Raw genomic sequence first — 13,678 nt, 5'->3', positions numbered from 1 at the left:
CTATAATGGGTCTAATGAGGGATGAGTACAGTGGGACAATGACCTCCTTTTTTCTGGATGAAAAGCCCTTAGTGATGAGGTGTGCCACATAGCAGGATTTCTTGACTGTTGTGGCAATGTGGTTATCGAAGGTGTGACCACTGTCTACCTGTGTCCCTAAGTCTCTTATCACACTTTCAGTGTTTAGTGTACTGCCACCTATGTGGTACTTCACGGGTACATGTTTTTTCCCAAAGGGGATAATGATACATTTCTTGGCATTGAGCTTGAGGCCATGGCTCTGGTACCAAGCATCTGTTTCTGTAAGGCCCTTTTGTAGAATATCCACATCATTTGGGGATTCAATAATGGCTCCCAGTTTGCAGTCATCTGCGAACTTTGTTAGCCAGAGTCCAGAGTTGTCTTTTGCCAACTTGCATTTAGACAATCTTTATTTTTATTTATCTTTCTTTTAGCTCACTGGCAATAGAAACTGTTTTGTTTAAGCCTGGTGGCACAATAGCATTAAATCTCAACTGCCAAAGCATTTCTTTATGCAACAACTGATTCTTCCAGTCCCCACAATATACTGCCAAATCAACTTGTTCTACAGCAAAGAACATACATTTATCAAACCCCACACAGGTGACCGAGTGCCTAGCTAAAGCACTCTTGTCATTTCGCTGGATGCTACTTCATGGCCAAATAAAATCTCCCCTTGCTTTTTCATGCAGCACTAGGAAATGGCTTTGTCCCTTGAGTTCATTTGGTGGCAGGTCATCTTGCTGGAGGTCCTAATATATTAGCAGACAAGTTGTAACCCTGGAAACAAATATAAATAAACAAGTTACTTCACACTTAAATCATGAATAACTAGTCATTTAAGGGGGTTACCCTGCTGCTGGCTGATTACACAGAGGAAACTTTCTGTGGCAGAGAGTAGTTTTCAGCTTCTAAAAATATTTGATGAAGGCAGAGAATGCTGTCTTATGGCCTTTGACTGTGGGGAATCTTGTGTAAGTCTTCTACCTATCATTCACCCCACAATCCAAAGATCTCTGTCGGAGGCAGAAAATAATGCTAACATATCGGTGCCAAAAGATATAGCTCTTACTACTGTCCAATAGACTCAAGTTTGATTAGCAGCTTGAATGTCTGAGGTACTAACGAGGAAGAATGGGCATGCATGTCCTGGGGTTGAGGGTGTGCACGTGGCAGTATCTTGAAGCTAATCCATGGTGCAGGCTGGAGATGCATGGGGGGGGGGTGTTGTCTTAAAGGGAAATGGGCAGATATCATTGATTGAGTCAGCGCAGGAGTAGAACAGTACACCAGCATGTCCTCATTGCAAGGCCATCCTTGGACATTAAAAGGTGAACCTGAGGGACATAGAGGAAGCACTCTTTAGTAGCTATTTAACATTGCATTAGGAGCCTTAATCTCCTCACTGACCCCTGACCATGGGTATAAGTAAGTCTGAGGGAGGTAGGCATGCCTATTCGACAACATCAGGGTAGGGTTCTACACCACTTTTTTTAAGATTGCAGCTGGTGGCATGATTGCTAAAATTATAGTGCTTAATAGGGAAGAGTTATATCAGAGATGGCTATATAAATGCCCTAGAGCAGATAGCCTAGTATGAACCTATGAACCTATAACCTCGAAAAAGGGCATAGCAAAATTAATTTAAAATGGGTGGCGAAAGCCAAACACACTCTGGCTAGGCTTATAAATGCCCTAGGGCAGATAGCCTAGTATGAACCTATGAACCTATCATTACTCTGTCATATTCTTCAGTTAAAGTGTGCTGTTTTGGTTTGTCAGCTTGTTTGCAGCAAGAGTCTCCTTTAGATGTGAAACCTTTTGTGAGGTAGATGTTATATCTTAAGCCACCAACAAAGGTAGTCAGTCCATACTGGACTTAATTTTTGTTCTGTGAAACTGATAAAACCATCCTTTGAACCACGTTTCTCCAATTCTTTTGAAGTTCTTTCCTTGGAAGATTATTTTATTGGCAGTTACCTCTACAAGAAAGGTTTTTGAATGGTGTGCTTTAATTTTCAGTTTCATAAGACCTTGGCTTAGTCAGCTAATCTACCCTTTATGCTTAATATGGTGTCAGATATTTCTTTACATCAAAAGTACAGTTTGCCAACCTTTTATATCCACCCACAAAATGTGAAGGAGATTTTTTTACTACCAGATGGATTCCAGGGGGATTTGGAGCTTACTAATCTCTTCTGTCCTGGTATGGTAAGTCAAATTCAGATCAGCTTTTTGTTTCCTTTCCCTACCAAACTGGGTGCTTGGGGAATTAAAAAGACCATGTATTCTCTTAAAATGATTTTAGTATTCTCCTGCTGAGCTGACTTCTAGCGTATTCCTTTGGTGGTGGGGCTAGATGCTTTGGTGGACTTTTTTAGTGGCCTTTCAGTAGGGAAGGTATGTATGATAGCCTGATCCATTCATGTGCTTGACGAAAGTATTGGCTGGAATTTATTTATTTATTTATTGACATTTGTTGACCAGGAAGGTCCACTGGGTCAGAAACCCAGTTTCAGTGGAGGACTGGGGAGAAAAGCTCCACAGGTAATCAAATATTGTACAAAACAAATATAAAGTGAAAGAGATGTACATACATTAGCATAGGGTGAGGAGTAATGGTATACAGTTAATACATAATTATCAGACTGTATGGATACATAATAACATACTTTCAGTCACAAGAAAGTAATCATAATCATTAGTAAATTGCACATATCATAGGTTGGAGAAACAGTCATATAGAGGAGGAAGAGAATAATATAACAGAGGGTTAACGAGTGGGATCTGAGTAGCTAAGTGTGTGAAGTTAAGGGGGCTTACACTGTATTTCACAGGTACAGCTGGGATTATTTAAATAGTGGGTTTTTAGTTCAGCTTTAAAGGCTATTAGGGAGTCAGGTCGAGTAATGTATGAGGCGAGGCTATTCCATAGTTTGGCAATGTTGTAGGAATATAGGCATTGTCCTGCTCTTTTGTTGGGTTTAGCTATGTTTAAAATTTTCCTTTCTGAAGACTGGAGGGTTCTAGTTGGAGTGTATTCGTGTAAGATAGACTGGAGTGCAGGACAGCTATTAGGTTTGAAAATTAGCTTATGAGCAAGTGTTAACTGAGTATAATAGAGATAGTGGTGAAATTCAAGCCAGGACAGGTTTGAGATAGCTTTGCAGTAGTGAGTGGTTGGGCATGTTAGAGGCAAATTTGGCTGTCTTGTAGTAGCAAGATTGCAACTTATTACTGAGGGATGTATGGATGTTGGTGAAAATGGGGCTTCCATACAGGAGGGATGGGATAAGCAAAGTTTTGCTATTTTTATCTTAGTTTGTTTATCTAGGTAGAGTTTATGTCGGCATAGTTTGCCAAGTGTGAAATGCATTTTCTTTACTGTATTCAGAATGTGTTGTTCAAAAGAGAGTTTATCAATAGTGATTCCTAAAAGTTTTGCAGATAGCACCTGTTCTATTTCTGTATTATTAAGTGAAAAAATCTTGAATTCTGCAGCTGGAGGTTTTGATGAAAATAGTAGCACTTTAGTTTTTGAGGTGTTCAGCATTAATTGAGCATCATTTAGCCAGGTTTCTATGGATGTGAATGCATCTTGGGTGATCTTCTGGAGGTTAGCGAAATTGTTGGAGGATGAGATGGTAGTTGAAGCATCTGCATGTTGAATTAGTGTGCTTTGTTGGGAGGCTTTATTAAGACCATTAATGAATATATTAAAGAGTAGTGGTCCTAAAATGGACCCTTGTGGAACTCCTGTGTTATTTGCCAGATATTCTGATTGTTGGTTTTGCCATCTAACTGATTGTTGTCTGTCATTTAGGTAGGAGGAAAACCAGGTTAATACACTTAGAGAGCATACACGTTTTTCTAAATATTGTAATAACTTATGGTGTGATACTGTGTTGAAAGCCTTTGATAGGTGTAACAGGAATACCGAAGTTGATAGGCCAGCATCAAGTGCTTTATTCACAGTATCAGTAAAGGAGAGTAAAGCTGTGGTTGTGATATGTCCAGGGTGGAATCCATGTTGAGTGGAGCTAGGAGGTTGTTGTTAAGGAGGTGATTTAGTAGTTGGGATTGTATGCATTTTTCTAGGATTTTTGATAGCGGGGAGAGAATGGAGATTGGTCGGTAATTTGAGAGATCGTGTGCATTACCACCTTTGTGTATTGGAGTTATAATAGACTTTTTCCACAGTTGAAGGGCATAAGATTCAGAGATTGAACGATTAATAAGAATACTTACAGGGTAAGCTGTAGCTTTGGCAGCAAGTTGTAAGTATTCAGTTGGTAAGTTATCAGAAGAGAGTGAGCAGGCCTTTAGTTTGGTTAGCAATTTTAGAATTAGGGATGTAGGTACTGGTTGTAGTGAGAAAGGAGGATTTGGTGGGTTATTGTTAGAGGAAACTGTAGTGTGTATAGAGGTAGATACAGGGTATATTTGTGTGGTATTTTGGGAGTTAGGGTTACTTTTTGTAGATGAATCCTTGACTAGTTTTTAGTTAGTGTCAATGAAATGTGGTGTTAAAAATATTTTTGATATCTGGTGAGGGTCTTTGTCGGGAGAGGGTGATGGATTTTGAATGTTACCAGGATTAAGCAGGGAGGATACAGATTTCCAGTATTTTTTGCATTATTACTTTGGGAGGATAGCTGTGAGGAGAAATAGGTTTTCTTATCGGTTATGATAATTTTTTTTGCAGTATTTCTTAGTTGTTTATAATTTTGTTCATTTGCTTGAGTTCTACTTTTATTCAAAATTTCCAGACTTTGTCTCTAGACAGGGGGGTTTGTTTAGTTTGTTTTCCTAGCCAGGGAGCAAGGTTAGGTTTTATTCATGTTGTACGAAGAGGTGCTAAGCTACTTAATGTGCTAAGAAAGACGTTATTGAAAAAATCTACAGCGTCATCCAGAGGCAGTGTTTTTATTGGGGTCCAATTTTGAGCTTATAGGGTATTGATAAATATGTTCTGATCAAAGTGGGCAAGGCTCCTGGTAGATTTGTATGTGTAAGGTTTTGGGATTTGTATTTGGGTTCTATGAATGTAAGCAGGTAGGTGGTCACTTAAAGTGTTTGGGAGGGTGCCAGTATTGGAGTAGTAGTGGTGGTGAGATATTAGAATCAAATCTAATGTAGATCCTGCTCGGGTATTTAAAGCATGTGTAGGCTCTATGATAACTTGTGTGAAACTATGGAAGTTAATGCTGGTAGCAGGAGCTTTGGAGGTTAGGTTTTGTCAATTAATGTTAGTGTCTCTTAGAATAATAGTTTCTTGGGAGATATTTTGGTTAATCCAACATAGGAAGTCTTCCAAATGGGGGATGCTTTGACCTGGGGAATGTAGATAGCAGCAATACAGAGTTGTTTATTAGGGTTTATATGAAGGGATGTTATTAGAATTTCTATACTATTGAAAGTGGGGACAGGTTTCAGATGAATATTTATTGTTAAGAAGTCTCAATAAATTAAGGCTACACCTCCACCTTTTTTATGATGTCTGTCATTACAAAGAATGTTGTAACATGGTGGAAGGATTTCGGTGTCGGATATACGTTTTAAGCCAGATTTCAGTTATTCCTACTATGTCTGGTGAATGGTGACAAAGCCAGGACTGGAATTCAGTAATTTTGTTGCAGAGGCTTTGTGCATTAATTGTTACAAAATATAAATCATGGGTTTTAGAAGAATGAGTATTTTTGGCAAGTTATTTGGACCAGGACTGGGGTGGACATCTCCACACTGAGTTAAAGCTAGGAGAAAATGTAGTAGTGTCTGTGGTTAGAGTGTTTATAGTAAAGGTATATGTGGATAGTGTTGTGTTTATTTCAGTTTAGTGTTTGTGGGGGAAAGTTGTGGTTTGGCTAGATATAAGGTATTGCTTACTAATGGGGATGGTGACATGTTGGAGTAACTATTTAAATTACGTTCTAAATGTGTAGCTAGTGTTGTAGATGTTGGAGGAAATGTATTTAATCTGGAGTGTATGGTGGTGGAGAAGGATAATAAGAGTAGTAAAGTAGTAAGGACAAGTGAGATAAATAAAAGCTTTGGTAAGTGACTCATGTTGATTTTAGGGATTAGAGTTGGTTGTATATGCTAAAAGAGGTGATGGAAATTGTTGTGTTGCAGGAGTGGATGTGGCAGGAGAGGGGAAGGGGGTGTTAATGATGTGAGGTATGGCACTGATCAAGGTGGAGAGAGGATTGAGTTACAGGAAGTATAAATGCAGTGAAGGAGAGGGTGGGTGGGAATGGGGGTAGGGGAGCAGAGTGAGCCCATAGCGAAGCGGAGGACGAATGGAGTGGGTGGCACCCACCTTCACATGAAGACAAAAAAAATATCTCCACAAGTCAACAAGTAAAGGTAGGAAGGACAGTTGTAAGTGGCAGAAACTATTTAAAATGCATGAGTATACATGTGTTGAAAAAACTGGAATATTGCAAAGCTCAAAGGGTTGTTAGCGTACAAAGTCTGAGTTAGAGAGAATGTCATAATTTAAACAAAAACAGATGCCATTGAATCTTCTACATCACAAATGGTACGTGCAGTTGTGCACACTACTAAGGGATGCCTGTGGGACAGAGAGAAACAGAGTGTAGTCAGGCAGAGGTTTTTAGTATTTAAAGATGGTGCCACAGCTCAGAGGAGGAATAAATAAACTCTGTAGAGAAAGAGGCAGGGAATAGACAGGCTTGACAGGGCTGGGAAGCTTACAATAAGTTTATGTTAGGAGACAGAGAGAGGGGGGACTAAGAGCCAGGGCTTGGAGAAAGCTGTGAGAAAACATGTTTGACAGGGCTAGGAAACTTACAATAGAATTATGTTAGGAGAACAAGAGAAGGGGGAGGCTATGAACCAGGACTTGGAGAAAGCTGTGAGAAGAGAAAAACTATCAACCAGCTTGCCCAGGTCAGTACCTAAATGTGTCTGTTTATCAATGTGAACTCAAAAGCAAATTTAGTAGAGCATCAGGTAAGTAGAGTATAAAATAAATGCAAAGCTTTGGGAAACTGTATATATTTGTTACATTAAACAGGAGGAAAAGGGGGGGTCCAGTAGTGTGCAAAGCAGAAGAATCAGTATGAGTATTACAGAGAGAAGATTATAATAGACCTACACTACTCACAGTCTGTTGACAAAAGTAGGACTTTCAGTAGCTTTAAATGGTTTGTACAGGGTTCCGCTCTCCATGTTCTTGTATGGAGGCAGTTGCTTCATTTTTTTTTTGTTTTGCTTTTGTTGGACTTTTGAATGCGGTTAAGGGAACTGCTCACAGTCTGTTCATAAAAGTAGGTCTTTCAGTCACTTTTACTGGTTTGTATGGTGTCTGCTGTCCGTGTTCTTGTATGTAATCCCTGTTAGTCAAAGGTGAGGGGGTGGTTATGCAGCAGCATACCTTGGACATGTTCTGTGTCTCTGTAGATACACTGCTTGCTATTTCACCCAAATATAACTTCTGGAGTGACAGGACTGGATGGAAATGGTATAGTCTAGTTGTATGAGGTATTCGTAATAATGGTAAATGACTGAACCCATTTTCTCCACAAGTTTCTACCTGACCCCCCCCCCACCACCACCACCACCACCACATGATCTTAAGTTGTATTACGTGTTTTACATGTTGTGTTCTTATGTTTGATAGGCTGTGCCATATTTGCACAACACATACAACCAATCAAATGTTATTCTTGAGGACAGTGAATGGAAGGGGATGGAGAAGTGCAGGTGCTCAATGCCATAGCTTGGATGTTATGCATGTATGTAATGCATTCTGAGAGAGTCAGTTACTTAGTGTCCTGCCCTGTTTGGATGATGGTAAAGACTGACAATTGGTTCTTTGCAAATTCGTCCATGAGGTGAGTACTAATGCTATTTATGATATGGGTGGAAAGAAAATTTTAACTTTATTATAGGAAATTTGGTTGCTAGCCCCTCCATTCAGCCTGTATTACAGTTGTATGAAGGGTCGGACAAAAGGGGCAACTGCCTTAAGTGCCAACTTGTAGGGGGCAGCAAACAATTTAATAGTTTGTAAGCTGTCATTACAGTTGTCACTGTACTGACGGGTTATAGTAGCAGTGAATTAATACTGTAGGTTGCTGCCTTTAACAAACAGTATGACATTTTAAAAGCTGTCATTGGGTAAGATTGCTATTGCTCATAGACACTGGAGGTGCCAAATGGGTGTGTTTCCCAGGGATCCAAACTTACAGTTTTTGCCTGTATGGTTGTCAGACTTTGCATAGGCAGGTGATCGGGACAACCTCTGATTTATGGAGGCTTGTTTTCACTGCTGAAATAATCTGAAGCTTGTACATTGTCCACTTCTGGTCACTGTATCTGTACGTGCTGAATTTTTGAGAGTCAAGAATAAGATGGAATATCCACTGTTATGGTAAGTATCTCATACGGCTATACAGATTTTGCATATTTTAGAGTCCCTTAACAGTGGTGGCCACAAGGAAATTACAAATCTTTTATGTATCCTCTTCAATGTATTGATATGTTAATGTCTTCAGAAAACAGCTGCAAGTACTTTCATTGCTTCTAGGATGCTGCTGTCACAAAGTAACACATTGCATTTATAGACCTAATCACTAGTATATTTACTTAAATCTTCAGTGTCTGAGATTATTATTATCCTTTACAGGCCAGCATACCTCAGACAGAGGAGAATCGCTACTTTCTGTCCCTTCTGGTAGAGCCACGTAGCCTTCTGATTCTACGAGATGAAATGTACATCACATATCTTCATGGGATAAAACCAGTGTATGAGGACATTGTTAATGAAAACATTGCAAACATTAAGGCAACTAATGCCAGCATAGGAGATGTCCTTCAGAGGAGCAGACGAGTATCTCTTACTATTCGACATGTCCCAAAGGTCTTAAAAACAACATTGATCTTAGGAAGGAGGAAATGATATGAGATAATGTAAGATGTGATGTTCTTGTGTGATGCCTGGTAGGGATTTTGGTGCGAGACAGAGTACAACAAGATATATACTATACTGCATTCATTTTAATAGCAGGAGCTAGTTAGCAAATTCCTAGCAGTTTAAGGGACTGGCAATGCGGAATTTCAGAATGCAGGCAGTCTCATTTTTTTGCAAATGTAGTTTGTGTGGAAATAAAAGCACATTCTGGACATTTTTTGCCAGCAGATCTGGAGGGGCTATAGTGAACTATCATACATCTCTTAGTCAAGATGGAAAACATCATAACTTAATATCAATTAGCAAATCACTGTTCAAAACAGTGAAAAAAGGTAGGAAATTGTTTTCACTTGTATCTCTCAATATGAGGATTCTACATACTACCTAAGATGTCATACAGACTCAGATAAAGAGAACATTTTAAAAAATGAAATTCATTTTTTCTTTCTTCTTTCAGTTACATGACCTTGAAACAAAGTATAGTACATAAGAAAATGATATGCTCTAACATACTAAGACATTAATATTGTATAAATGATGTGGGAGCAATTTAAAAACTAGTAAGAGGGAAATTAAATCTTAATATTGACATCTTTGTAAGCATCTGTATATTTTCTAAATATTTTAATTTTTATATATGACCATATGTGAAACTTGTTCAAATCTGCCGTAATATGTGGATGTGCGAACATAATTTAAAATGACAGTACTCATATTCTTTTGTTTTTTAGAGTACATGTTATTGCTTTCACAATTAACAATGGCATTTCAAAGAAGACATCAGATGATTTCTGTGTGAAAGTAAAAGTGAACTCTTCTTCGTTTGATGTATTTTTGTATTGAATATTGCTGGGCAGTTCCATCTGTTTAGGGTGACAATGCAATGTCCAATGTCTGATTTGCAACATTGTACAGTGTTGTTTACAGAAATTATATATACGTGATTTTATACAAAAGTACTTCAATAAAATGTAATATAATGTCATTTTTGTATGTGCTTTTGTATTATTATTATTATTATTACTACACATAAGGAGGATGGTAGTACTGCAGTTAATGTTGCTGCCTTACAGCTATTTGTTCGTTGGTTTGGTTCCTGCCCGGGAAGTCTTCTTTGTGAATCTAAATGTTCTTCCTAAGTCCATGTGGATTTTGCCTTGTGCTCTGATTTGCTCCCGTAAATTTCAGTGGGTAAATTGGTCATCCTCTAAATTGCATCTATGTCTGTTTACTGTGTGTATGCCCCCTGCACTGGACTGGTATCCTTTCTTGGATTGATCTCAAGTATCTTACACTCACTGATTATGAAGATACGACCCATCTCTCTCATGAACTTGAATAAGAAAAAGCAGGTATTGAACAGTAAACAAATGAATGTTTTCCCTGGTCTGAAGTTTAATCTCCCATGTCACTGTTCATACATGTTATACCATAGCTTCTTTTAAGAATATTGACATCTGTAGCATGTTCTACAAAGTGAGATACTAGAAACTCCATCTTTTTGGCTCTCCCAGAGACCCTTGCAAAAATATCCTAGAATTAAGATATTTCTAAATGTTTATTGAGTTAGACTTTAGTGTATATAATTTAAAACTGAGTTATTTCCTGTGCTGTGATCAGTACCTTCTTCTTACTGATTTTCTAAGCCCTTTGTTGATTGATTGATTGATTAAAAATACGATTGTTGGGCAGAAAAACAGTGGAATATTAACTACAACATCACAGAAATGAAGAAAAATTAATGTTCAGAATAAACCTGTGAGGCAGTACTCTAATTAGAGAATGTGAATGGTTTCAACCTTAATTGTATTTTCAGTAAAGAAATAAAAACTCTTTTTTTAAAAAGTAAGCCTTTATTTGAGAAACCTTTGGCTGTTGGGAGCTGGAAACAAAACATCTCTATATCAGTTATTGGACCATACTTTGTGTCACCTGGTACATAGTACTTTACTTGCTTTTATTTTCAGAAGTCATTCCCTTTGAGATGCTTAAGGTATGTAAGAACTGTAGATCTGTTAGATTTTGTAGTGGTACAGGGTACTTATTTTCATAGGTGTAAAATGGAGGGCTGGCTTATTGCAAAAGAATGTCAGGTACACTGTAGGATGAATTTCTTATTCTAAGTCAGAGAATCATAACTGCAGATCAACTTTCTTACATACAAAACCTTTCAGTTTGGTAAAATTCATTATTAGCTGCAAGAAAACAACTGAGTATGCATCAGCTGTAAAATGGAGAGCACTCCTCTAGGTTCTAGATGGAAGAGCTAGTAAGACCATTATTTTTACCTGATAATTTTAAAAGGTGAATACTTAAATGCCAGCAGTTTGTACACTTCTTAAAATGAGTTGCTGTTACTCTTACCTTCATAGCTGTTTTTTTTCTTTTTTGTCCTATAATTCTGTGTTGCATGGTTTTGCCGTAATCATTTATTATTTCATGGTTTTTGATCATTTTTCCTTTTTATTTTATTTGCTTATTTATTTATTGCCTCCATGTAATTCTCTTTGGAATTCCCTCTGACCTTTGATGTCATGTAAGGAATTGCAGTATGGCTGTCAGTTCATTGCTTAGAAGCAATTCTAGGGATGGGGGTGTTTAGTGATAGCAGTTATGTCCATGTTGTTGGTTTAACTCCTGACAGTGGCGTTCTGAATCCTTAAAACTAATGATCCTTATTTAAGTTCAGCAAGAAGTCCACATGACAGCAGTGCTACAGCTGATGAGGCTGTGCTGCATCCTCTATACTGCAGTGAAGAGAGTTTGGGAAATCGCAGACGATGACTTTTGCTAAGATATAATGAATGTCTTTTGCTAGTGAATACTAAATAGGTTCATAGGTAGGTGCTAGGCTATTGGCCCTGGGGCCTATATAAGCCTAGGCAAAAAATTTCCCTGGCTTTTGCCACCCAAGAAAGTTATTCTCCTGTGCCCCTGTCTAGCAGAGCCACAGAAGTGATCCCGGTGTGAATTTCCTATTTCCCATCCAGTTGTCGAGATTTTTCTTAAAGAGGGCTAATGAGAAACTTTGCTTGATATGAGTGGGTAGTCTGTTCCAGAGCATGGGAAGTCTCTGGGACAGGAAACTATCCCTCCAGCATGATCTGTTTATTGTGGTGGCAAGCTTTTAGTCCCTAGAGCATGTGGGTCAGAGGGCTTGGGATTTCTTTAAGTGTAGCACGTCGCATATAAACGAAGTATATATACACTTTTCAAACTTGTGACTGCATTACTTTCATTTATGGTCACACTTACTGTTATCACTATTGATTCACAGTCCTTCACTGTTGCTCTTGTTAATGTTTTGTGTGGCAGCAGTATGTACATGGGTAAAGTGTTTTGTTTAGTATGTAAAGTAAGAATGTAATGAAAGATGTTCATTGTGTTTCACTGTTGCAGTCATTACACTTGGGTTATCCTGCTGGCAGGCTACCCGCAGTCGGCCTGAATTCCAAAGTCCTGGTCCGGCGTCAGTTGCTGTTGCCTCTTCCCTGACGTCAGTGCGCCAGGGGTATATAAGATGCAGCTGATGCCATTTTCTTCAGTCTTTCTTGCTGCGCGGTGCCCGAAGCAAAAGCAGTTCTCAAGTGCCGGTCGGCCGACTCCTGAGATTTTCGAATTTGAATTTCAGATCCGAAGTCTTCAATAAAGGTAAGTACCCCGTTGGGGAAACTTTTTCTTGCTCCAGTCCGATGTCAGTAAAAGTTAATAATTGTATTTCTTGTGGGAAGCAAATACCTCATAAGGATTTTCATTCTTATTGTATTCCTTGCCTAGGCCCTGACCACGACGTTGCTAGTTGTCGGTATTGTGCTAGATTCAACCAACGCACTATTAAGCGTCGGTTCGATTTTGCTTTTCATTACTTTGGCCGAAGGTTTAAGTATCTAATGCCGTCTGAACAACCGATGACCGGAGTCCATAAAAAGCGCAGGGACAAAGAAAAAGACAGGTATCCGAGGTTCAAAACCGATGACGAAGCCTCTTCTAGGCCAGTTGCCGGTTCGCTGGTTTTCAGTGAGGCGCTTTCGCAGCCCCTGACACCCGCTACCTCAGAGCCAAAGGCTGCCTCGGACTCCCATGTGGAGACAGCAAGGCCTCTGGAAACTGAAGGTATTGGGCCTATAGAAACAATTCCCTCAGATGGGTCTGGAGCTGCCGAACATGCATCGGCTTCTGAGGGTGTTTTCAGACCTACACAGCTTACTATCAAGACCTCTTCAGCAACCAAGGCAAAGACTAAAACACCTTTAAAGACAAAGAAACAAGTACAGCATTCTCCTGGATAGTCATCCATGCCAAAGACACAGATGCTCAAAATGGCCGAGGACCTAATTATTTTGATCAGGGGCTCCCATCCCCCTCCTGATAAAAGGCCTAGGCAAGACACTGACTATGACTCCTCTGACCAGGATTCTATTCTTCTGATTCCTCTTCAGAACAGGGATATTCTCTTCCTCCCTATGAGGACTCTGATGCTGAAGAATCTATCCCTTCAGACTCTCCTCCTGAGGACTACTCTTTTGGGGAAACCCTGCACACCATGAGGGAACATTTCCATTGGGAGAGTCAGGATTATTCAGAATCCAAGAAAAGACTCAAGAGAATTTCTTTTACTGCCTCAGCACAGGCCTCTTGCTATCCCCCCTGTACTTGATATTGTTGATGATGTTTTTTCTGAATCCCGTTTGACTCCTGATTCTTTACCCCCCTGCACCA

General features: G+C 39.2%; 1 protein-coding gene across 1 annotated transcript in view; it reads left to right on the top strand.

Annotated features, from left to right (window-relative positions):
* Window positions 1-9,944, top strand: part of ALKBH6 (alkB homolog 6) — a 501,071-nt gene extending 491,127 nt beyond the window's left edge. The window contains exon 7 of the mRNA XM_044090272.1: window positions 8,675-9,944. Coding sequence (XP_043946207.1) covers window positions 8,675-8,947 — 273 coding nt within the window. The 3' untranslated portion in view covers window positions 8,948-9,944. The remainder of the gene's footprint in view (window positions 1-8,674) is intronic.
* The last annotated feature ends 3,734 nt before the right edge of the window (window positions 9,945-13,678 follow it).

The sequence above is a fragment of the Protopterus annectens genome, chromosome 1.part0 (assembly GCF_019279795.1).
Source record: "Protopterus annectens isolate FY-2018-M chromosome 1.part0, PAN1.0, whole genome shotgun sequence".
Lineage (NCBI taxonomy): Eukaryota > Metazoa > Chordata > Ceratodontiformes > Protopteridae > Protopterus > Protopterus annectens.
This window is presented reverse-complemented; position numbering and strand designations above follow the sequence as displayed.